At 37.7% G+C, this 25,978-nt stretch overlaps 2 protein-coding genes across 6 annotated transcripts in view; one reads left to right on the top strand and one right to left on the bottom strand.

The window, feature by feature from the left end:
• Positions 1-11,301, bottom strand: part of EAF2 (ELL associated factor 2) — a 55,821-nt gene extending 44,520 nt beyond the window's left edge. The window contains exon 1 of the mRNA XM_061404062.1: positions 11,074-11,301. Coding sequence (XP_061260046.1) covers positions 11,074-11,179 — 106 coding nt within the window. The 5' untranslated portion in view covers positions 11,180-11,301. The remainder of the gene's footprint in view (positions 1-11,073) is intronic.
• Positions 11,302-11,392: 91 nt separating this feature from the next.
• The window catches only part of IQCB1 (IQ motif containing B1), a 45,294-nt gene continuing 30,708 nt past the window's right edge, over positions 11,393-25,978 (top strand). For 3 of the 5 annotated variants that reach the window (XM_061403557.1, XM_061403292.1, XM_061403459.1), the window contains exons 1-6: positions 11,393-11,492; positions 11,972-12,053; positions 16,632-16,743; positions 16,969-17,131; positions 19,502-19,631; positions 23,201-23,294. In XM_061403557.1, coding sequence (XP_061259541.1) covers positions 16,644-16,743; positions 16,969-17,131; positions 19,502-19,631; positions 23,201-23,294 — 487 coding nt within the window. In that variant the 5' untranslated portion in view covers positions 11,393-11,492; positions 11,972-12,053; positions 16,632-16,643. Of the gene's footprint in view, positions 11,493-11,971; positions 12,054-12,108; positions 12,208-16,631; positions 16,744-16,968; positions 17,132-19,501; positions 19,632-23,200; positions 23,295-25,978 lie in introns of all 5 variants that reach the window. The other 2 variants (XM_061403375.1, XM_061403642.1) reach the window with 2 other exon arrangements.

Below are 25,978 nucleotides of genomic sequence, written 5' to 3'. Positions count from 1 at the left end.
AGTTAGAACCAAACATGGAAAACAGACTGGTTCCAAATAGGAAAAGGAATATGTCAAGGCTGTATATTGTCACCCTGCTTATTTAACTTATGTGCAGAGTACATCATGAGAAACGTTGGGCTGGAAGAAGCACAAGCTGGAATCAAGATTGCTGGGAGAAATATCAATAACTTCAGATATGCAGATGACACCACCCTTATGGCAGAAAGCGAAGAGGAACTAAAAAGCCTCTTGTGAAAGTATAAGTGGAGAGTGAAAAAGTTGGCTTAAAGCTCAACATTCAGAAAACGAAGATCATGGCATCTGGTCCCATCACGTCATGGGAAATCAGATGGGGAAACAGTGGAAACAGTGTCAGACTTTATTTTTCTGGGCTCCAAAATCACTGCAGATGGTGACTGCAGCCATGAAATTAAGATGCTTACTCCTTGGAAGGAAAGTTATGACTAACCTAGATAGCATATTCAAAAGCAGAGACATTGTCAACAAAGGTCCATCTAGTCAAGGCTATTGTTTTTCCAGTGGTCATGTATGGATGTGAAAGTTGGACTGTGAAGAAAGCTGAGTGCCGAAGAATTGATGCTTTTGAACTGTGGTGTTGGAGAAGACTCTTGAGAGTCCCTTGGACTGCAAGGAGATCCAACCAGTCCATTCTAAAGGAGATCAGGTCTTTGGAAGGAATGATGCTAAAGCTGAAGCTCCAGTACTTTAGCCACCTCATGCGAAGAGTTGACTCATTGGAAAAGACTCTGATGCTGGGAGGGATTTGGGGCAGGAGGAAAAGGGGACGACAGAGGATGAGATGGCTGGATGGCATCACCGACTCGATGGACATGGGTTTGGGTGAACTCTGGGAGTTGGTGATAGACAGGGAGGTCTGGCGTGCTGCAATTCATGGGATCACAAAGAGTCGGACACGACTGAGTGACTGAACTGAACTGAAGAGCTTTCCACAGTTTGTTATGTTCAGGTTGTTGTTTTCCCCTAAATTCTTCTTAAACCACCTTGATCTCCTACTACCACTTGTCTGCTGTCCTGTGGAAAAGTGAGAGAGTTAGTCGCTCAGTCGTGTCCGACTCTTTGCGATCCATGGACTGTAGCCCACCAGGCTCCTGTGTCCATAGAATTCTCTAGGCGAGAATACTGGAGTGGGTAGCCATCTCCTTCTCCAGGGGATCTTCCTAACCCAGGGAACGAACCCTGGTCTCCAGCATTGCAGGTAGATTCTTTACCTTCTGAGCCAACAGGGAACCAAGCAATTCTGCTATGCTAGCAGAATATGAAATGAATGAAAACACAGCAAACACATATTCATGGGGAAACTTTAAAGAAAGCTTATTTATTTTAACAGCTTGAGTTTCTTATGGATATATAAACCACTAAAAGATGTGTAAATTTAACCAAATCTGCCACTTCATAAGAAATTAAAATAAGCTTTCATTTTGGATTAAAGTATGTCATTAAAATATATCACCTACATGAACTTAGGATGCTGAGATATAAGTATTTCACATACTAAACAAGCTTAGAAACCTCAAAGAACACAAAGAGAAACTCCAACTAGATTAAAGATCTAAACATTAAGACGAAAAACTATAAAACTCTTAGAGGAAAATATAGGCAGAGAACACTTTGACATAAATCACAGCAGATCCTCTATGACCCACCTTCTAGAGTATTGGAAATAAAAACTAGAATAAACAAGTGTGACCTAATTAAACTGAAAAGCTTTTGCACAGCAAAGGAAATGATAAAAAAAGGTGAAAAGACAGTCCTCAGAATGAGAGAAAATAATAGCAAATGAAACAACTGACAAAGGATTAATATTCAAAATATACAAGCAGCTCATGTAGCTCAAGAACAGAAAAACAAACCACCCAATCAAAAAGTTGAAACAGACATTTCTCCAAAGAAGACATACAGATGGCTAATACACACATGAAAACATGCTTAATATTGCTTATCAGTAGAGAAATGCACATCAAAACTACAATGAGGTTATCACTTCACGCCAGACAGAATGGCCATCATCAAAAAATCTAAAACTAATAAATACTGGATAGAGTGTGGAGAAAAGGGAACCCTCCTGAATTATTTGTGGGAGTGTAAATTGATGTAGCCACTATGAAGAACACTATGGAGATTCCTTAAAAAACTAGGAATAGAAATACCACATGACCCAGCAATCCCACTCCTGCACATATACTCTGAGAAAACCATAATTGAAAAAGATATACGTACCCCAATGTTCATTGCGGAGAAGGCAATGGCACCCCACTCCAGTACTCTTGCCTGGAAAATCCCATGGATGGAGGAGCCTGGTAGGCTGCAGTCCATGGGGTCGCTAAGAGTCAGACACAACTGAGCGACTTCACTTTCACTTTTATACACTGGAGAAGGAAATGGCAACCCACTCCAATGTTCTTGCCTTGAGAATCCCAGGGACAGGGGAGCCTGGTGGGCTGCCGTCTATAGGATCACATAGAGTCGGACACGACTGAAGCGACTAGCAGCAGCAGCAATGTTCACTGCAGCGCTATTTACAATAGCTAGGACATGGAAGGAACCTAGATGTCCATGGACAGATGAATGGACTGTGATATATATATATATATATGTGTATATATATATATATACATATATACATACACACACACACACACACAAGGGAATTTACTTAGCCATAAAAAGGAATGCATTTGAGATTTGAGTCAGTTCTAATGAGGTAGATGAACCTAGAGCCTGTTATACAGAGTGAAATAAGTCAAAAAGAGAAAAACAAATATTGTATACTAACACATATACATGGAATCTAGAAAAGTGATGCTGATGAACCTATTTGCACAGTGGCAACAGAGACACAGACATGGAGAACAGACTTGTGGACAAAGTGGGGGAAGGAGAGGGCTGGACAAATTGGGAGAGGAGCATGGAAACATATATATTACCATATGTAAAACAGATAGCCAGTGGGAATTTGCTGTATGACGCAGAGAACTCAAACCCGGTGCTTTGTGACAACCTAGAGGGTTGAGATGGGATGGGAGGTAGGAGAGAGGTTCAAGAGGGAGGAGACATATGTATACCTATGGCTGGTTCATGTTGATGTATGGCAGAAACCAACACAACATTGTAAAGCAGTTATCCTTCAATTAAAAATAAATAAGTTTAAAAAACTAAGATATGAAAATCACTTAAAACTAATTCACATCAGTATACATCAATGTTTGATAATAATTCTGATATAGAATTCCTTCACTGTTGTCATCTTCTGATTTTTTCAAAAGAGAAGCTGGTGTTAGGTACGAAGTTGGGCACGAGCAATGAGGGGTGGCCTATCCAAAAAGGATGCAAGCTGACCTCTAAAACAAAATTGTGGAACAATGGACTAAAGGGTTTAAAACAACAGACAAGTTACAGCTCAGTTCCACTCAAACAGACAGATTTTCTGTTAGACAGACACTCCCAAGACATGGGAGCAGGCTGATCCCAAAGCGGCTGTCTTCCTCATCCCTGTTGGCTTCCTCTTTTTATACTTCCTGTCTCCTCCTTTTGGTTGTGCCCAGTGCAAAATAGGGCTTGTACCTACCACCAGTCAAGGAAAGGAAATACAAATGGGCATACACTCAAGGCCAACTGGCAACTGCAAGTTATATAACAACAGACTCTGTTGTGTATGTCTTCTCACAATTTCATCTGTTATGATCAGATATATGTATGTGTAGAATATTTACGAACCCTTAAAGGACTCCTAGCTGCCTAAGGTTACTTGGAGATGTGCCTGTGGTTAGTTTGTATCCACTATGTGCCAAGGGTGCTGTGTGCAGGAGTTGGAATAGTCTCTGTGGTTATTTTTGTAGCATATCTGTGAGCTCTCCTGGGTGTGTCTGGAATGGGGTTTAGTCCCTTGTTTCCAATTTTTGTTGTGATGAGATAAAAACCAAGGAAGAGAAATAAACCAACTTGGCATTCGTAATCCATATTTTCGTATAAAGGATCTTGATTTTTAGGATTTACAACTAATTCATGTTAAAACAACATCTGTGGGGGTCAAACAAAACACCTGTAAAGTCAAAATCTGCCAGTAGGCTATAAATCTATAATCTCTATTTTAGTGTTTAAAAACTGATTCTTTTTCTTTATATCATTACTTTCGATCTTCACAACAACATTTTGATTTTAATATTCTCACCCAAATTTTACTGATGGTGAACTCCTCTAAGTAATGAAGCCAGTAAAAGATAACTCAGGATCTTAAGCCACTATTCTTGTTCAGTCGCTAAGTTGTGTTCAACTTTTTGTGACCCCATGGACTGCAGCACGCCAGGCCCTTCTGTCCCCTGCTGTCTCCTAGAACTTGCTCAGATTCATAACCACTGAGTTGGTGATGCTATGTAATTATCTGTCCTCTGTCTCCCCCTTCTCCTTTTGCATTCCATCTTTCTCAGCATCAGGTGGCTGTTTGAATCAAGTTTAAGTATTGGACTTTCACCTTCAGCATCAGTTTTCCAGTGAACATTCAGGGTTGATTTCTTTTAGGATTGACTGGTTTGATCTTCTTGGCAATCCAAAAGAGTCTCAAGAGTCTTCTCTGGCACCACAATTCAAAAGCATCCATTTTTCAGTGCTCAGCCTTCCTTATTATCCAACACTCACATGCATACATGACTACTGGAAAAACCATAGCTTTGACAATATGGACTTTTGGGGCAAAGTTATGTCTCTTCTTTTTAATACTCTATCTAGGTTTGGCAGTTTTCCTTCCACAGAGCAAGTGTCTTTTAATTTCATGGCTGCAGTTACCATCTGTAGTGATTTGGGAGCCCAAGAAAATAAAATCTGTCACTGTTTTCACTTTTTCCTCTTCTATTTGCCATGAAGTGATAAAACCAGATGCCATGATCTTAATTTTTTTTTAAATGTTGAGTCTCAAGCCAGCTTTTACACTTTCCTCTTTTACCCTCAACAGACTCTTTAGTTTCTCTTCAGTTTCTGCCATTAGTCTGGCATTTATTCATAGGCTTTTAAGGGCTATGAATCTGGCCCAGTCTGGCATTTTGCATGATGTACTCTGTATATAAGTTAAATAAGCAGGGTGACAATATACAGCCTTGATGCATTCCTTTCTCAATTTAGAACCAATTAGTTATTCCATGTCTGGTTCTAACTGTTGCTTCTTGACCTGCATACAGGTTTCTCAAGAGAGAGATAAGGTGGTTTGGTATTCTGATCTCTTTAAGAATTTTCCACAGTTTGCTGTGATCCACACAGTCAAAGGCTTTAGCATAATCAAAGAAGCAGATGTTTTTCTGAAATTCCCTTGTTTTCTCTATGATCCAACAAATGTTAGCTCTTCTTCCTTTTCTAAATCTAGCTTGTACATCTGGAAGTTCTCAGTTCATGTACTGCTGAAGACTAGATTGAAGGATTTTGAGCATATTCTTACTAGTATGTGAAATAAGTGCAATTGTATGGTAGTTTGAACATTCTTTGGCATTGCCCTTCTTTGGGACTGGAATGAAAACTGACCTTTTCCAGTCCTGTGGCCACTGCTGAGTTTTCCAAATTTCCTGGCATATTGAGTGCAGCACTTTAATAACATCATCGTTTAGGATTTGAAATAGCTCAGCTGGAATTCCATCACCTCCACTAACTTTGTTTGTAGTAATGCTTTCTAAGTCCACTTGACTTCACACTCCAGGATGTCTAGCTCTAGGTGAGTGACCACACCGTTCTATATTATACTCTACCCTTCTATCTTCTTTGCTTTAGATCCACAGCTCTGAACTTTTGTATATATGTGTGTGTCTCGGGGTTGGTGATAGGAGATGAGCAATAGTCGTAAGTCCCTTTGGGAATCTGATGAAAATTATAGACCAGCTATAGATCCTGTTTGCATAAAAATGCATTTATGAAAAAACATATCAAATACTATATAATTTCAGGGGATTCACAAGCCCTTAAAAGTCTATGAATAAATGCCTATAGTATATGAGATACACATAACATACAGAAATGTACTCAACACACCTGTAGCTTTGCTTAATGATAAGCTGGAATTTATAATCAATAAGTCTATCAACACTATTCTGAACTATTCTGAATCTACATTTCTAATGATTACTGTTGGAATTAATAAATTCCACTTTTTACTTGTTTATATTAAGTAGTATTATCTTTTATTTACCTCACACAATAAATTTCTTTTAAAGTATGCAACTTTTGTGTTTCAAGGGGTTAAATAGAGCTCTAAAATTACAGAATTTATTGAATAATCTCATGTCATACTTTGCATATGCTTTCTAATGTTTAAGTTGCTATGATTCCAGACTAAGAAGTTTATTTCTTTCAGTTTTTCTTGGTTTGGAAACCCCACTACTAATTTTATCATTTGTTTATTTTCTCTGGATTTCCTTCACCTGTATTATTTTCTTCAAGTTTACAACACAATTACTTATACCACATTAAGAGTAGAAAACCATTTCCTGTTTTGTTTTCAATACTTTTCTGTTACTTTTTGACTGTTTTGGCTGTAGCATCACACAATGTCAGTATCTTCACAAAGGAGCCCACAATTAGTATCATAAATTTATTTCCTGAGAGTTGAACTAATTCAACTAACTCCAAAATACATACCCTTTCCATTATACTACACTAATCAGAAGAACATTACTGTGAATATAATTTCAATCGTATGTTCATTACTGTACTCTCTAATATTTTCTCACACCAAAGCTTAACAACCACTTTTTTAGGAATGGCTCCACTTGGTGCCTCACAGTCTTCCTGCAGTCACTGTCCATGAGCTCATCATTTTACGACAGCAAAAAATGGTGTCATTTACAAACTTAGGAATTTCAATCTTTATTCACTTATCTGGATATAAATTGCAAAACTAGTGCTAGCCCAAATTCAGCACTTGTTCTAGGGAGTCCTATTACTTAAACGATTCTACCCAGTGAGGCATCTGCAGTTAAGCATTTGGTTTATCATTTATAGAGCACCCCACATCTTCCCTACCACATGCCAGCTATCTTTTGATAGGTTTTACTGCCAAGCCCTGATAAATGCTTTCTGAAAGTCTAAATAAATTACATTTACTGGCACTCCTCATACACATTTGAATATAACCTTCGAGAATAACGGTGACTACTATTTATACTCTACCATGTACCAAACACCATGCTAGGTTGTTTATACTATCTTATTTAATTCTGAAATTCTGAAATGTAAATGCTATTACTATCATTTTACATCTAAAAAACTGAGACTGAAAACTCAGAGAATGTTCCAAAGTTATATTACATACATAGGTGGTGAAGGTCAGAATTCACATCCAGGTTTTTCCAAAACCTAAGTGTATTGAATAGGCATAATTACCCAATTACCTAAAAACAGATACTTTGCCAACAAAAGTCTGTTTAATCAAGGTTATGGTTTTTCCAGTGGTTGTGTATGCATGTGAGAGTTGGACTGTGAAGAAAGCCAAGCGCTGAAGAATTGATGCTTTTGAACTGTGGTGTTGGAGAAGACTCTTGAGAGTACCTTGGACTGCAAGGAGATCCAACCATCCTAAAGGACATCAGTCCTGGGTATTCATTGGAAGGACTGATGCTGAAGCTGAAACTCCAATACTTTGGCCACCTCATGTGAAGAGTTGACTCATTGGAAAAGACCCTGATGCTGGGAGGGATTGTGGGCCAGAGGAGAAGGGGACGACAGAGGATGAGATGGCTGGATGGCATCACCGATTTGATGGACATGAGTTTGGGTAAACTCCGGGAGTTGGTGATGGACAGGGAGGCCTGGTGTGCTGAGATTCATGGGATCACAAAGAGTCGGACATGACTGAGCGACTGAACTGACTGAACTGACTGACTTTCTTCCAAGTCACACTGATTTGAGTGTTTGTTATAAAGTAGGCCCACCCAGAAGGGGATTAAGAGGTACAAACCTCCAGTTACATAATAAACAAGTATTGAGGATATAACAAGTATTGAGGATATAATACACAGCATAAGGAACATGGTCAATAATATTATTATAACTTTGTATGGGGACAAATGGTTACTAGATTTATGGTGGTGATCATTTCATAATGTATGCAAATATAAAGTCATTATATAGGACACCTGAAACTAACATATATCAGCTTTGTTTCAATAAAAACCTTTTAAATAAATAAAAACTTTTATTTTTTAAAAAAATGCTAATATATATTCTTAAAAATTATGATACTTTTAATATGTATTTCACAACCTTACCTGTTAAAATCCTTAGAAGATTATAAAGATATTTACATTTAGGGGATAAATGAAAGCTTTGAGCATTATGTAAAACTGATACTGAAAATATTTTTCAGTATTTTTCACATATCTATCAATTTAAGAATATTTCATAATTATAATAAAAAAATTAGAGAATGCTGAATTTATTGCTTCATTCTATAGATAAGATAAGCTCAGCAATTTAAAGTGAATTTTCTAAATTACATAGTTAATAGAAAAGTTGAAATTAATATATTATGTGTGTATTTCTGTTCTACTTCATTACTGAGCCTAAACATGAATATATTTTTTTAAAAATAGAAACAGTTCTCCATCAATCTCCTTCAGAAAAAAATATCTTTATGCATAGTAGTGATAATTAAAAATAATAAACATTTTTGTTTTCCAGAAAGAAAATGCATACTCTTTTAAAATAAACAAATGATGTCCACTTGCCTGTAAGAAAGTCTATAGTTTTCATCACTTACTCTGAATCTTTAATGGGGTAAGAATCACATGGGAAATGAACCAGTCCTCAAGGATAATGACTAGTTTTATTTTAATAAATCTAGAAAGGTTCTGTCTGCTTCAACAAGAAAAAAACTAAGGGATGAACACCTTTCTAATGTCTTCCACAGGATTAAAAGTATATTCAAACACCTCCGTTTATTGTGGTTACTACCATTGCTGTTCTGTTTATTTTCATTCTTGTAACTGGATCATCCAATACCTGATTCTGAAGACACAATTCCAGCATCCTGAGAACTTTTATAAACAAAAGACTTTAAGGCATATGCAAAGCACTTTTCGAAGTCTATTTCTTTTTCACTTAATTTGGGTTTTATGCCCTTAAAAAGATATACCCAAGTGTCATGAAAATCAAGTCTTCAGCAAATTTGTATAATCTTAAAACATAATTTTAAAAATTAATACTATGATGACTGGAAACCTGAGAAAGAAGAGGAAAGGAGAAGGAAGATATTATTTGAGAGAAAGGCGTGGAGAAACCAGATAAAACTCTACCAGACTTTTGGAAAATGGAACTGAAGGAGAGAAACTGCACAGCCAGCACTAGCTCTCTCTAGACAAAATGTGGTAAAGAAGGGTCAGTGTTGAAGATGTTTGCAAATATTCCCCCATTTATTCTATCAACTGGATATTAATTTTGCTTAATAAAACCCTTTCATAAAATGTAAAAATATATCCTTGGAGAGTTAAACCTGTAGGCTCTTGATATCTTCACTGTGAGTTACGATAATCAGATTGTGTACAACTAAGCAAACCTAAGGAGAATGTGAGTTTTAACAAAGCATGAAACACTTCAGAGCAAAAACTATAAAGATCTCTAAAACAGTCTTACGACAGAATGACTGAGAAGGGTGGAATGATGAGACACTAAGGAAGGATACTGTAGTAAGAGGAAGTGAAAAAAATACCTACTTTACGATTTTGCCACAGAAAAATAAGAGGTTATGACTCAATGATCTCAAAGTTTCCTTCCCACTCTATAATTCTATGAGGGTTATTATGCAAAGAATGAATGTTTTACATAACAAATCATAATATATTATAATTTCCTTCCTGGAATCTACACCATCCAACTATTAAAGCAAAAGAGTTTTATTTCCTATCTCAACAACATAAAAGAGGAAAATGTATCAAAAGTAGTTCCAGAGGACAAAAGAGCTTTCTAATAAATTAATAGTGCACCCTTCAATACTGTGATCATCAGTATTTGATAAATGACTCAATGAAATCAGGGGTCCAAAACAGATACAGATATTAGAATGATCCAAAAACCTTTCCCCAGAAATATACTAAATAAGAACCCCCATCAGTCAGAGACACCAAAACTGAAGACAGGAAAGAATATTTCCCTACCAACCTAAAGGCATTCTCCTTCCCATTTCCCTTTGCCCCCATCCACTTGTTACCTTACTACAGTTGTTCCTTGAGTAACACGCACGGGGCTGAGATTCACAGGTCCACTTACATGCTTAATTTTTCCCCACTAAATAGAGTACCTGTATTTTCATCTTACAGATCTTTAAATTAATGAAGAATGGGAGAAGTATGTGTTCCATTAGAGGTCACACACATGGAATCAAAACACTAGAGTCTGAGTCTGATTCTACCCAACGGTTTCCGCTTCTGGACCTCGGGTGAGTCGTGTATCGACTCCCTCGTTTCTGAGGCACAGACAGCAATAAGTGGATTTTCCACTGCGCGAGATCGACACCCCTAACCCCTACGTGGTTCAAGGGTCAACTGTACCTTCCTTTCCACCTCTGAATCGGCCACCAGTCAGCTCTGACTACATCCATAGTCGCCTCTGCAGACCTATCCCACATAGCGTCCCTTTCTATCTGCTGTCGTGCGTAGTCGCTCAGTCGTGTCCAACTCTGCGACTCCATGGACTGTAGTCTGCCAGGCTTCTCTGTCCATAGGGATTTTCCAGGCAAGAATACTGGAGTGGGTTGCCATTTCCTCCTCCAGGGATCTTCCCAACCTAGGGATGGAACCCAGGTCTCCCGCTTTGCAGGCCGATTCCTTACCGTCTCAGCCACCAGGGAAGCCCTGCTAGTCTCCCTTAAATCACTCCACTCAGAATTACCCACACCTGCGGCTTCCATCTGCCTGCTTCCACCAACTCCCTAGCACTTTCCGGCTAAACCAGCGGGTCGCGCAGGGCACCCCATTCTCCCACAGAATAAGAGGATCTGTTCGAACACGACTTGGAGAGGGTTGTGCTTCTGCACCCCCAAAACCAGAACTCCTCCCTTTCCCCTCGGGCGTCCTCACTCACAGCGCACAGTGTGGAAGGCGCAGCGAGGCTGCTTCTCAAAACTGCCCCCTAACTTGAGAACTCGCTCGCGGCTGTCAATATGCGAAGGTCCAGCTGCTCCATTCATCCTTCTCCTGCGGCTCTGACTTTGCCTCTGCCGCTAGCGCCGACTACCAGTTGCCACCTCAGCCTGTTCGAACCAGCTGCGCTTGCTGCTGCTAGAGCAGCCACCACAGACTCCGCCCCGCGCCAGCCGAGCGCCGTCCCACTGGGCGCTGATTGGCTTCCTGGAGAAGGGCGCCCCGCCCCTTGGCCGCGAGGCTCCTGGTCCCTGCGCCAACTTCACGCGTTGCGACGCACGCAGCGCCCGGGAGGCCGCGCTTCTGAGGTACACCCTGGGAGTCGAGTTTTCTGGTGGAGCGACGCGAGGCGGGAATGAGGTAGCCGACTTGAAGTGGCGCCTGGGGAAGGAGGCGGCCCCGGGATACCCAGAGGGCAGGACCACAGGCTTCTGGACCAAGTGACCGGGCTTTTAGGAGCTATTAGAGGGAGAACCGGCCTTTTTGAGGAGATGTGGTGTGGAAACAGGAGGGGGAGGGCCGGAGCGTGGGCGCGAGGCCTGATGTCCTGTCTGAGGCCTGGTAGCGCCAAGGCCGGGTCTAGAATCCGGAGTAAAGGAGCCCGTGGCCTTAGAGCGCAGTCCGTGGACCTGACTGGGGGCAACGCTGTTACCTCAGCAGTTATTTCGCCTTATGTTCCTAAGGAAGTTTCTGGTGGTATTAGTGCCGGGATGGGGGAGGGGTTGAGGGGAGGGTGTTAAGAAGCGGGGATAAAGATTCAGAGTTAGGAACTGCAGGTATTTAGGATCAGTTGCAGCTAGGTTGCATTGGGTTGCTGTCTTCATTTGTTTTCTTCACAGAGATCCTTGGCGTTAAGGGCGCGGCCTGGAAAAAGAGATTCCCAGAAGATCAAGGCCAGAGAGCTTTTGCTCTGGCAACTGGGTAATAGCATTAATTATTGAAAAATAATGTCTTCTGTTTTTTTCCGTCTAAAAAGTTGATGACTCTAAGAGTAAAGATGACAGATGTGCTGTATTAGAGAAGCACCCAAGAGAAAGTTTATGAATGGTTGCCGTAGCAGCGGTGGCTTTTCAAGGTGATTGAAAGCTCCTTTTCTTAACTGCTACCTTCTCCAAATTGTCATGTATTCTTCCAGGCAAGAACGTGAACGTGGCAGCCTTAGCCTATCTGCTTGTCTAAATTCTGCTCTTTTAAAGTGTACTAAGACTGTTTCCTGTGGTAGTTAAGCACTCAGGTTCTGGAGCCAGAATCTTTGGGTTTGAACCCCAGTTTCATACTCCACAGAGTGACTTGTGTGAACCAAAGTTAGGTATGCTCATCAGTAAAATTTTGGGAAAAAAAATAATGGTCCTTATAACTTACACTTTTTCAGAGGATTAAATGAGGTAGTACAAGAAAGCATTTAAAACAATGTCATAAAGTAAAAGCTCTCTGAATGGTTATTATTTCTCAGATTTGACTGTTATGTAACATTTTAGGGCCATCTTTGGTGGCTGCCTTCTTTTCCAAATTTTAAATTATTCTAAGAGGTAGGAATTATTATTTTGTTTACAGGTTAGAAAGCTTGTTCATGGAAGCCCAGTCTTCGGACTCTATATGTTTTTCATCCTTATCTATATTATGTATTTGGCATTTAAATATTTTATAGAATATTTTATTTTACATATGTATATGTATGAGTATGTGGACACTTTTCTTTCCTAATCTGAATGTGAGCCGGGAATCTGTCCTATATAAAATCTTGGTGACCCTTACCTTTGTCATAGAGCCGTGTGCTTGTTTGGTGATGACGGTAATGTTTCAGTAATGTTTTACTGTGTTAACCAGAGATCAAGAACAGCGTTATAAGCCTGTCTTACTTTTAAAAAGGCTTTACAGCAGAAATCAAAAGTTTCCATCATATAACAAGGGTAAAAGTAGAATCTCAAGAAACTGAAGTTTTGGAATACCCAAGATTTGTGTGTTTATTCATTCTTTCAATCTACATAAATATTAAGATATTAAGTACCTACCACCCACCAAGTACCAGTCTATCCTCTGGGAATATACCAGTGAATCAAAGAGATAAGAAGGCAGCCACCAAGAATGGTATGAGTTTTGCCCTTGTGAAGCTTACCTTCTAATGTGAATTTTCTCTAAACATATATTTAAATAAACTATATTGTACTAGCTAGCCCAGGAAGAAATAGATTAATGAACTAAATAGAATCCAAAAATATATTGAGGTGACATTTCAGGTTGCTTCTCTTGTATCCATTCATGATAAATTACCTCAGGAGTTTATGAAAGCTAGGTACATTTGTTCTTTTTTCACCAATCTGTAACTTCATCTAACTTTATAGCTTCCTATCATATACCATTCAGAAAACTAACTTACATATGTTTTGAAGGTTAAGTTGTAAGTAAATGAAGATACAAATAAAACAAAATCATAAAAAATGTAGAAAAATTTAGAAGATTATATTTTAGCTATTAGGATAGGAAGGACCTTTGTAAGCATGACACCAAAGGTAGAAGTCATAGAGGGAAAGATTGTTATACTTGACTACATAAAAATTGTAAATCTCTGGTAAAACGTAATTAAACTTTAAAAGATAAATGGCCAACAAGGATAAAGTGTTTATGAAAGTGAAAGTGTTAGTCCCTCAGTCCTGTCCAACTCTGCGACCCCATGGACTGTAACCTGCCAGACTCTGTCCATGGAATTCTCCAGGCAAGAATACTGGAGTGAGTTGCCATGCCCTTCTCCAGGAGATCTTCCCAACCCAGAGATCACACCCATGTTTCCTGCATTACAGGCAGATTCTTTACCTTTTGAGCTACCCAGGAAGCCAAAATGTGTTTACAGCCAATGTAAAAGATAAAGGGTGTCTAATCCATGTATAAAAAGCTTAAAGCTTCTACAAAGGAATAAGACAAGCTAATAGAAAAATTAAGGGGTATAAATAGAAAATATGTAAAAAAAAGAAATGACCAGTAAACGTGAAACATGTTGAACCTCCGTAATAATCAAAGAAACAGAAATTAAAACAAGATGATACCATTTTTCACCTAGCAAATTGACAAAAATGCAAAATATAACATTATTTACTATTAACGGCTTAGTAAAATGAGCACCTTCAAACATTGTTGCTGGAAATGTAAATTGGAACATCCACTTTGGAGGAAAGTTTATTGTCTAATGAAAAAATTTAAAAATATGTATCTTGCCATCCAGCCATATGACTTGAAGGGGAAAATTCATCCCACAAAGAACTATCATGAGTACATAAGACATGTACTTTGATATTCATTGCAGCATTCCTTATAATGGCATACACTCTGAATGACTTCCAATAGAGGAGATGCTTAAATATATTTTGATGCACTATTATGAAGGAAGCATAGCATAATACAGCCATTGGAAAGAATAAGATTAACTCTGTCCACTGTCTTGGAAAGTTGTATGCCTTCTGTGTGCCAAGAGTTGTGCTGGGCTTTTTAAAAAAGTATTTCCAGAAAACTTGTTTTTTTTTAATAATTTATATTTTACCTAATAAGGAATGCTTTCTGGATGCCTGTATTATGACCAAAAATGTGAACTGTGGTGCCATTTATGAAGATCAATAGCATAAAAAGTGTTAGAAATAGGTTTTTGGAAATATGTTTCGTGTTTTTTACTCTTTTATGTGGGAAGGGATATAATGAACATTGAAATGGAAATTTGAGTCATATTGATACTTACTCTGCCACATAGAGGAGGGATGGTGGAACGATGAAGGTTTCTTCTTCAAACTTTACTTTTTTTTAATCTGTAAAGTGGAGATGATTAAAGGCTCTGCCTCATAGTCCTGTTGTAAGGATTAAGTGAGATAATGCTTATGAAAGCACTTCACACGGCGCTTAATTCAAAGTAAACAATGTTATGTTGCTGCTGCTGCTGCTAAGTCACTTCAGTCGTGTCCGACTCTGTGCGACCCCATAGACAGCAGCCCACCAGGCCCCGCCGTCCCTGGGATTCTCCAGACAAGAACACTGGAGTGGGTTGCCATTTCCTTCTCCAATGCATGAAAGTGAAAAGTGAAAGTGAAGTCACTCAGTCGTGTCCGACTCTTAGCAACCCCATGGACTGCAACCTACCAGGCTTCTCCGTCCATGGGATTTTCCAAGCAAGAGTACTAGAGTGGGGTGCCATTGCCTTCTCCCCAGGCTCCGTTAGCCTTTATTAATTATAAATAAATAACATCTGTACTTTTTATGGTTTCTTTGAGCTTTGAATGCCTTAAAACTTTTTTTAAAGAAAAGGTTTAGCAACAAATTAGGATATGGATTTTTTTTAAGATAATTGATTTTGTTTACTATACTATTTATAAACAAGCTTTGGTTATTTTATAATAAAATTTATGAATTATGTGTTGGGAATCCCCAAGACTAACTTCAGGTTCAGTGATTTGCTAGGAGGGCTCATAGTTCTCAAGATATAATTATATTCATAGCTATGATTTATTATGCTACGAGGACACAAAATAAAGTCAGCAAAGGGAGAAGGCACATGAGGTGAAGTTCAGAGGAAAACATGTACTCTCTACCAAGAGAGCCCTATCCCAAAGGAGTCACATAGGATAGTGCTTAATTCTTCCTGCAATTAATTGTGATAATGTGTTGAAGTGTAGTCTACCAGGGAAGCTCACTAGCAACTCAGTGACCAGAGTCTTTATTGGAGGATGGTCATGCAGGTGTCCTCTGCTACCATATACCAGAATTCCAGACTTCAGGAAGGAAAGCAGGTGTTCAACATAAACCACATTGTTTTTACAAACAGTTTAGGCCCAGTGAACCACACTAATATTAAGAAATTGGTGGAAACCTCCTGAAATCCAAGTTCTTAGACACCAGCCAAGAGCCAACCTTATGAGGAGACCTTTAAAAATGATAGTAGTCTTAGGCCTGTATTGGGCTTCCCCTGTGACCCAGTGCTAAAGAATCTACCTGCCAGTATAGGAGATGCAAGAGATGTGGGTTCAAACCCTGAGTTGGGAAGATCCCCTGGAGCAGGAAATGGCAACCCAATAGCAACTCCAGAATTCTTGCCTGGAAAATTCCATGGACAGAGGAGTCTGGTAGGCTACACACAGGGTCTCAAAAAGTTGGACACGACTAAGCACACACGCACACACAGGCTTGGATTAGCTCTTTTCTGCACACTTTCTCTTTCATGATAAAAGAAAATGAACTCCTAACCTAGGATTGTTGTGCAGATTAGAGTGAGTGTGAAACACCAAGCACAGTTTCGGACTCTTAGTGCACAATAAGCAGTACCTACTGTAGCTGTTACACTAAGATATAAGAATCTCTAACTTTAGAAATCCAAGTTTCTTCCTTTAAGGAAGAAATGAGATAAATCTATCTTTCACTTTTCAAACCAAGCCAAGCTATTGCCATTTATGTTTCATACGTTATTTAGGGGGTGACCTAACTAAGGACTGTTGACCTTTATCTTTCTGATTCTGTTAAATACAGGTGGTATGAGAAATGAAGCCAACAGGTACAGACCCGAGAGTCTTATCTCTGGCTGCTGAAGTTGCAAAAAGTCCTGAGCAGAATGTCCCTGTTATACTGTTGAAGTTAAAAGGTAAGAAAATCTTTTTTGTGATTGGCTAATTTGTTTAAGTAACAAAACAAATTCCATCATATTAGCATTTGTTTTTAATTTGTTCAGTGAAATCTTAACATTGTGATAAAGCAGTGATTTCTTCCTTTTTAATGTGTTTTTAGTTTTTATTCAGCCTATAGAAATACAAATAGCTCTTGGATTTATTGAGCATAAATAAGTATATCTTATTTCCTTTTGCCTTAGAAATAATAAACAACACACCTTTAGGAAGCTCAGAGTTGAAGAAAATCAAACAAGATATATATTGTTATGATCTCATTCAGTATTGCCTCTTGGTCCTCAGTCAAGATTGTTCTCGTATCCAGGGTGGTTGGACTACAGTTTCCCAGCTAACACAGATATTAAGGTAAAACGAAGCAATAAGTCAGCTTTTTGTTGAGGGATATAGTAGTAGATTCTTATTTTCAAATTTGTTTTCTTTTCTTAAAATCTTGCTAACAAACATTGACAGCTGCTTCCATGGTATGTTATGGATGTATATTGTTCCTAACTGTACTTGTGAATATTTCACTGTCTAAAATTTCACTCCATAAGCTCTGAGAAGATGGTGATCTTGTTTCATTCTCACCACTGAATCCCAAGGACCTTATAAACTCTTTACTGACTAAAGAATATTTAAGAAACAAAGAGATTAAGACACTGGCTCTACACTGGAAAAACTTAATGGTAGAGATGGGATGATAGTCATGTGGATTTATCAAAGAAGGCAGAATGAAAGAGGTGCTGAAATGAAAGGCATTTCAGGAGAGATACAGAAACTATTCATTTCACAGTATATTGATTTAGCTATCTCAAATTTATATTTCATTAGTAACCCAAATCATGCCAATAAATTTAGAAGTGGCATTTACTTATCTACTGCCATGCTAGAAATTAAGAGAAAAAGAGATCAAAATCTTTTTTTATATAGGCAGTAGTAAAATAAGCCAGATGTTCTCAGTGTCTAAGCTGCTTCCTAATTAACTGAAAATGTGCAGTACTAATTGGATCTTAGTTTTTGAAACTGCTTGCTCATAATTAAAGATAGATAAAGGCCAGATTCAAGGTATACCATTAGGTATACCTTAACAACTGTATGTAATATTTTTATACCTTAATTTTCAAGATTATTTCCTGAAGTAAATAAGGCCTTATGTCTTTGTTTTGTTAGATATGTTAGCTCATGGAAATATTGATTGAGCTAGACTCTTAGAAGTAGACTCCAAGTCTCAAGAAATCCACATTTGTGAATGTACAAAAATGTATTTCATCTATTAACATTTTCAGTAAAAATAGTACTTTTAATTAACTTTAGAAACAAAAGGGAAAAGAGAAACTGATGCATGTGGGTATGAGTCTCTGACCTTCAGAACCAATATGCAAAAGAAAGGATGTATTAAGTTTTTAGTATACACATATGTAGTAACTGTTACACAAGCCTCAGGCATCAGTACTTACTCATTAGAGTACAAACATAGAGACTGTTCTTGGATTGGGGACTTTTTTTGGTATTAGTTTGCAGAAATACTTTTTATTATTGAACCTTTTAAATATACTCATTTCATACCTACGGAGTGACTTTATGTATGGTTTCAAGAGGACCCACCATTTCTCTAAATGACCTTTCATTGTATGCTGTGGAATGTGTCTACTAGAGTTTTTGCTGTTTGTCCTTCTGATGTAGGGAGTATGCAATCAGATATTTTGCAGGTTTTAGGAAAGGAGATCTCTTGGAAAGAATTGGTATAAAATTAGAGTGTTCCATTTCCTAATCTGTCCCTTGTAGACTAATACTATCCTAGCTATTTTTCAGCTGTCTGATGTCTAAAATGTATCAGTTAACACATATGTTGCTGCTGCTGCTGCTGCTAAGTCACTTCAGTCGTGTCCGACTCTGTGCGACCCCATAGACGGCAGCCCACCAGGCTCCCCCATCCCTGGGATTCTCCAGGCAAGAACACTGGAGTGGGTTGCCATTTCCTTCTCCAACGCATGAAAGTGAAGAGTGAAAGTGAAGTCACTCAGTCGTGTCTGACTCTTAGCGACCCCTTGGACTGCAGCCTACCAGGCTCCTCCCGTCCATGGGATTTTCCAGGCAAGAGTACTGAAGTGGTTCTCAAGGTATTCTATTGCTTTTAGAGTGTGTGTAGCCCATTCACCGAAAACTTGTCCTCTCTCTTTATTGTGAGTCAAGTGTATTTTGTTTCCTGAAGAACTGACAAGTAAGTTTTTAGAAAATAGATGTCCTAGCTCTAAATATTGGAGAAGGCAATGGCACCCGACTCCAGTACTCTTGCCTGGAAAATCCCATGGACGGAGGAGCCTGGTAGGCTGCAGTCCATGAGGTTGCTAAGAGTCGGACACGACTGAGCGACTTCACTTTCACTTTTCACTTTCATGCATTGGAGAAGGAAATGGCAACACACTCCAGTGTTCTTGCCCCGAGAATCCCAGGGACGGGGAAGCCTGATTGGGCTGCCGTCTATGACCTGCACAGAGTCGGACACGACTGAAGCGACTTAGCAGCAGCAGCTCTAAATACAGGCAAAATTCATACCACTGTTTACTTATTAACAAAGTTGTTACACTAACTGTCCATTAAAAATTCTTTACTGGCTTGACAACAAAAGAAAGATACTAAAGATTCTCATTAAGACACAGTGTCTAGAAGCCTTAGCATTTGTCTAAAATTTGTAATTGGTGCAAACTGAGTCACAAACTTATGCTCTTATTTCAGCCATTGCTGTGTGGGCTTGGAACCAGGAGAAGATGCAGAAGAATTTTACAATGAATTACTTCCATCGGCTGCAGAAAATTTTCTGGTTTTGGGGAGGCGATTACAAACATGTTTTATCAACGCAGCTAAGGTATGTTTGTTTACTTAGGGATTTGTGTTTTGTAGCCAAAACTGTTTAATTCTTGAGATGATATTCCACATTGTTTTTCAGGTGTGCAATATTTGGCTGAAAGTACAATTAGAGTGGCTTCCAAGGTAGCTCAGTGATAAATGATCCACCTGCCAGGCAGGAGACGTGGGTTTAATCCCTGGGTCAGGAAGACCCCCTAGAGAAGGAAATGGCAACACATTCCATACTTCTTTCTTGAGAAATCCCATGGACAGAGGAGCCTGGTGGGCTATAGTCCATGGAGTCACAAAAGAGTCGGACATGACTTAGTGATTAAACAACAACTAGAGTATTGGATTTAAACATTTTAGCTACAAAAAAAACCTTTACAGTTGAAAATTTTACAGTGCTGACTGAAGCATATTGTATGACACTATGCTTTTTGAAGTATCTGCTTTACTACTCAGTTTTGAGCAACACCCATAGATATTTATTTCCATAGCATAATTTCTACTGTAATTAATAGTAGAGGAAAGTATTGTTCTCTAAGCCCAAGGCTTTTCTTTGTTAACTCCAATGGTAAAGAAGAATAAAGGTGAACTTTCTGTTGCTCATTCAGATCCTCTTTGGTCAAAATATTTCAGCCAAAACATTTGGGTTCATATCAGTCCAACAAATATTTCTTGAGTGAATTATGCTGAATACTATATGTACTTTTTTTTTTGACCCATGGATTATTTTGAAGCATGTTGCTTAGTTTCCAGATAGTTGAGGATTTTCTTGATATTTTATTGTTATCAGTTTCTAATTTAATTCTGTCATAGTCAGATAACATACTGTGTCATTTCAGTCCTATGTCTCCTGCATTGGCAGGCAGATTCTTTACCACTGAGCCACCGGGAAAGCCCTGGATCTGATTTCTTTTTCTGGCTGTGCCAAAAACTAACTCTGGATTCTTACACAAATCACTTGGTTTCATTCTTCCTCCGTTTCCTCCTTTGTAAAATGAATTTCCATCTCATGAAGAGCTCAGACCATTATGAAAGCTTTATGTTTTCATCAAAGCACTTTTATTTAATATTCCCCATTTAAAAGCAGTAATAATTATATTATTTTCATTCATATTGTCGTTCAATACTTTCCATAATACTTTCCTATTTGTTACTATGGTGTTTGTATAGAGATAAAAATTTTTTTAGTATATCCATCAAAGGGAGTAAATCAGCTACAAAAAAAAAAAAAAAAGAGGGCCCCTTGACCACAGAAGAAATTAAAATTGGTGGATAAAAAACATGGTGACAAGAGAAAGAGGATTCAGTGCACAGGCCCAGAAGGGCACAGAAGTAGTGTCCATAATCCAGGCAGGAAGCTACTGTCTGAGTCTATGACTCAGGTGCCAGTGGAGCAGGTGCTGGTGTGATGGACCGGCTGGTTGAGCAGGAGGATTGGCTCTCTTTGACTTCAAGGCCCAGCCTCTGCCTCTGAGCCCATCCAGGTCCTCCTGTAGCACTTGTTTGTTGATGGATTATCATGGCATCAGCAGCACAGACTAAAACAAAACAGTTTGGACTTTGGTTTAAAATTAATTAAAATTCTGTTTCTGCTGTCAAAAAAGAATAAAAAGAAAACTGAACTTATGTATTAATTCTGTCTACCTAGTTGTTTGTCAGTCATAGTTCAGTTCAGTTCAGTCCAGTTGGTCAGTCGTGTCCAACTCTTTGCGACCCCATGAATCGCAGCAAGCCAAGCCTCCCTGTCCATCACCAACTCCTGGAGTTCACTCAAACTCACGTCCATCAAGTCAGTGATAACCATCCAGCCATCTCATCCTCTGTCATCCCTTCTTCTCCTGCCCCCAATCCCTCCCAGCATCAGAGTCTTTTCCAGTGAGTCAACTCTTCACATGAGGTGGCCGAAGTACTGGAGTTTCAGCTTTAGCATCATTCCTTCCAAAGAAATCCCAGGGCTGATCTTCAGAATGGACTGGTTGGATCTCCTTGCAGTCCAAGGGACTCTCAAGAGTCTTCTCCAACACCACAATTCAAAAGCATCAATTCTTCAGCATTCAGCCTTCTTCACAGTCCAACTCTCACATCCATACACTACCACAGGAAAAACCATAGCCTTGACTAGACGGACCTTTGTTGGCAAAGTAGTACCTCTGCTTTTGAATGTGCTATCTAGGTTGGACATAACTTTCCTTCCAAGTCATATATATATATATTTTTAAATTAGTTGGTATGTTGGTAGTGGAGTACATAGTAGGATATACATAGGATTTTATGGCCTAAACTGAAAACTTGTTAAAATATACATACATACAGGCATATATACATATGTGTATACACACACACACATACATACATACATATATTCTATGTTTAAGAATAGAAAAGCACCTATGCCAGAATTTTGAAGTGACTTAGGGATAAATTTTGTTAACCGGTCTCAGAGGCCATGAATTTAAGGTTGACATTATCTGATGGACTTTTAAAAGAAAGTACTAATTTTAGGAACCCAGCAGTATTCTTTGAGATTGGTAGCAGTGAAGATTATGTGCCCTTTCTTTCAGTGAAACTCGCTAAGGCAGTTTATTGGACTAAAGGGATTCTTGATCTAATGTGGCACTTCTTTCTTTTTTGATTATTGTTATATTTGTTAGTACATGTCTGTTTAAGCACCTATCTAACCCTGAACTAGAATAATAGAAAGAAAATGCTTTCATTTATAAAGAGTAACCATAGCAATCGTATTTTTGCTGTTATTACTTTTATGCCATAGTACATTCAGAACGTGGATGAGATTAATGGCCTTGATATTAACTTTGCAGTAAAATTACATGGCCAGGGAAAGACAGAACTGTGAATGTATTGTTTCTTATTTCCTACTTTGACACATACTCTAATCTAGAATAATTCCTCACTCTGCTTTCCAGAAGGAAAGAAGCAGAAAAAAATTGTCATTTATTTATTGGATAAATATTGATTTAACTGTGTGTTTGAACTGTTTTAGACACTGGGTGTATAGTATGTAATGGGTGTATAGTGGAGAGCTAAATAACATGGTCTCATGCTCTCATGGAGTCATAGAGTAGAAGCTGCAGCTGAAATACACTGAATGCTTTATATATTGACATCTATATGTGCATATTGCAGTGATGTTCAACCCTGGCCGCATACCCAAGTCACCCACTTAATTGTGTAAAAAGTAGATGTCTAGACTTTTAACTTTGGAGATTCACATTTCAGTATGTTTGGACTAAAACCTGTACATAGGTATATTTTTAAAACTCCATAGATGATACTTATGAATGACTGGTATCAAAAAATCCCTAGTGTATCAACTTACAGTTCTTATGCTTCTTATATTGTCCCATTTGACCTCTGAATAGCAACCACTTCTGTTATATATTACTAGCCTTAACCACAGTTTTATAAGTTAAGAAAATAAAAGCTTCAAGATTATATACCTCATAAATAACTAAGATCCAAAAACCTGGTCCTAAGACTCTCCGGAGAGAAGTCTATCTTTTTTATTAATTAAAACAATTACAGTGAAGTCAATTCTTATGTGTGTGTGTGTGTGTTAAGGGTGAAGAAAAAGATGCATTACTACACTTTTTTGAAGTTGTGACTGATTCTCTCTTCTGGCTATTGGGAGGCCATGTTCAACTCATCCAAAATGGTAAGAGAAAAGATTTTTAATGTAACTGATAGTCATTGTAGAGTCACCTGCTATCAGTTTGATTTTTTTTTTTCTAAAAACAAATACTTCATTAAATACAGATAAGTAAATACAGTTAAATAAAATTAAATACAGTTAAGTAAAAGCACATTGAAATAACCCCATACACAAAAAGTAAAGGCAAATTTGGATGTTCCAGCTTTATTTTATTTTATTTTTTTTTGGATGTTCCAGCTTTAAACAGACAACATTAACAATAATATTACATTAAGGGGAATATTGCTAAAATAAAACTTTCTCCTTAGTTTTTTCTATGTAGCAAATTTAAGATAAGGCTTAATAATTTTAACAGTTTATTCTAGGGGAAAAGTTTTTTATGTTTGTTTCAAAGATTACAGTTGTGTTTTAGACTTAGTGTGACAGAAATCCTTATGTAAAGAGTATAGATATGATTTAACTCACAGCCTAACTATTGAGGTAAGATTAAGCTTTTATATGGTGACATTTTACTAAACTGGAAAGTTACTTTATAGGCTATTTCTATACTTACATTGAAAAATATAAATATATGTTAGTTTTATGTTTCCTTAAGACTAGAAAGTAATTTTTAATAATAAGCGTGACAATGTTCCTACCTTCTTGAAAGATTTACTCTTAAGAAAAATGTAATGTATAGGAATAATATAAGAACATTGATATTTTTAGAAAGTAAAAATTGAGCTGAATATTAATATTTTATTTTTTGCTTTCAGAATTATGCATGTACATAATTTACAGAGTCAGTTCCATAAGGATTATTTAAAACACAGTCCTTGGCCCTCATACCTCTCTCCATTTCCCATTTTCCAAAGGCAATTACTTTCATGCTCAAATACTTCCTTTAAAAAAAAAAAAGCATTATCTGTTCATTTCCCTTTATGAAAAAAATATTATAAACTTCCCTACTATAAGAACTATTTTACCAAAATGTAAAGAGCTTAGCTACAGTATGGTATAATACTAAAACCTAGTTAAAAGAGAGACAGCAGGAGACAGAATATGTGAAAAAAGTTTTAAATATGCCATATTCCTTTTCAAAATAATAACTATAACAAAAGTGACAGTATTTCTCAGGTCAATCTGTCAGTTTAAAACACCAATAAAATAGGTATTAAATAGGATGTCCAGTAAGTTTTTCTCTCAAAAGAACCACTTCCTTGGAGAAATGGCTGACTGTATATAGGTATGAGATAGAAAATACGCAAGGTAAGCCAGAGGTATCTTGAATACTAGATAGGAAGGAACCAGTCAAAGTCTGTTAGGATTTTGTGAAAAGCCAACATAAGGAGGCTTCTGCTAGCCAGAAATGGGAAAATTGAACAGTAATGAGGGTAATAACTACAGTGGATTAAAACACATCAATATAGTGAGATTATTAACTTTAACCTTTTTACTGTGGGAAGCAGAATAGTTTAACCCCTCTGTACTCATCACTGAGATTCAATCATTATTAACATTTCTCTAATCTTTTTATTACTTATTTCCAGCCACAACTAAAAAGTTAGCATAGGAGTCTGCTAGGGAACCAATTCATTTTGAAAACTGTTAATAAATAAAAGAGTCCATCATTTATACTGCCTTTTCTTACATATTGATGAGGAAAATTTTTTCTTTATAAACATATTCCAGCTAATAAGTGAAAAGGGTATGATAGAATCATGCTGTTTTACAACCTTTAGTGAATTAATTATCCATCACTGTCAACATCTCAAAAGGAGAGACAATCAGATATGAAGTGCCTCATTGTAATGTCTCATTATAACCTCACATATGACATGTATATAACAAAAATTCAAACATGAATCATTTTGAACCTGGAGCTCCAACTACCAATTTGTAGAAGGTCAGAGAAACATTAAATTATACCAGAGGAATGCAGTAAGCAAAAGTAAACTGTGGGAAGCTCAAAGGACAGTTGACATAATTTTGTAAACAAATGAACTGCAAGGGGAAAAAGGGTAGAGTAGAAACCCATAAGTTAAAAGAAATTTGAAGGATAACTAGTTACATTGTATGGCTCCTGTTTGGATCCCAGTTAAAGTAAACTTCTGAAAATTCACCAAAAAAATGGCAATGGGAGCAGTGACTGGATATTTGATAAAATCAGGTAATCATAATTATTTAGGTTAGATAATGGCTATATTTTATTTTTTAATAATTCATACATAATATTTTGGGAATATGTATAGAAATATTTCTGGGTAAAATTATTTGATGTCTTGGATTTGCTTTCAGATAAAATGGGAGGCAGGAAATAGATGGGGTAGGTGAAACAAGACTGGCCATGAGTTGATCATTGTTTAAGTTGAGTGACTAATAAATGCAGGGTCATATATACTACTCTTACACATGTTCTAAACTTTAATTTAAAAAAAATGGCAAATATCAGTTTTTGTTGGGAGACCAAATAGTTATCTAACTATACTTGAAAACAATATACTGCTGCTGCTGCTAAGTCTCTTCAGTCATGTCTGACTCTTTGTGACCCCAAGGACTGCAGCCTACCAGGCTCCTCCGTCCATGGGATTTTCCAGGCAAGAGTACTGGAGTGGGTGGCCATTGCCTTCTCCAAAAATAAATCTTATAATACAATAAGATAAATGTTATTAAAGTAGAATAACTTCAACAAATTATTTTATCATATT

The sequence above is a fragment of the Bos javanicus genome, chromosome 1 (assembly GCF_032452875.1).
Source record: "Bos javanicus breed banteng chromosome 1, ARS-OSU_banteng_1.0, whole genome shotgun sequence".
NCBI classification, from domain to species: Eukaryota; Metazoa; Chordata; class Mammalia; order Artiodactyla; family Bovidae; genus Bos; species Bos javanicus.
Note: the sequence above shows the minus strand (reverse complement) of the source record. Positions and strands in the feature narration are given on the sequence as shown.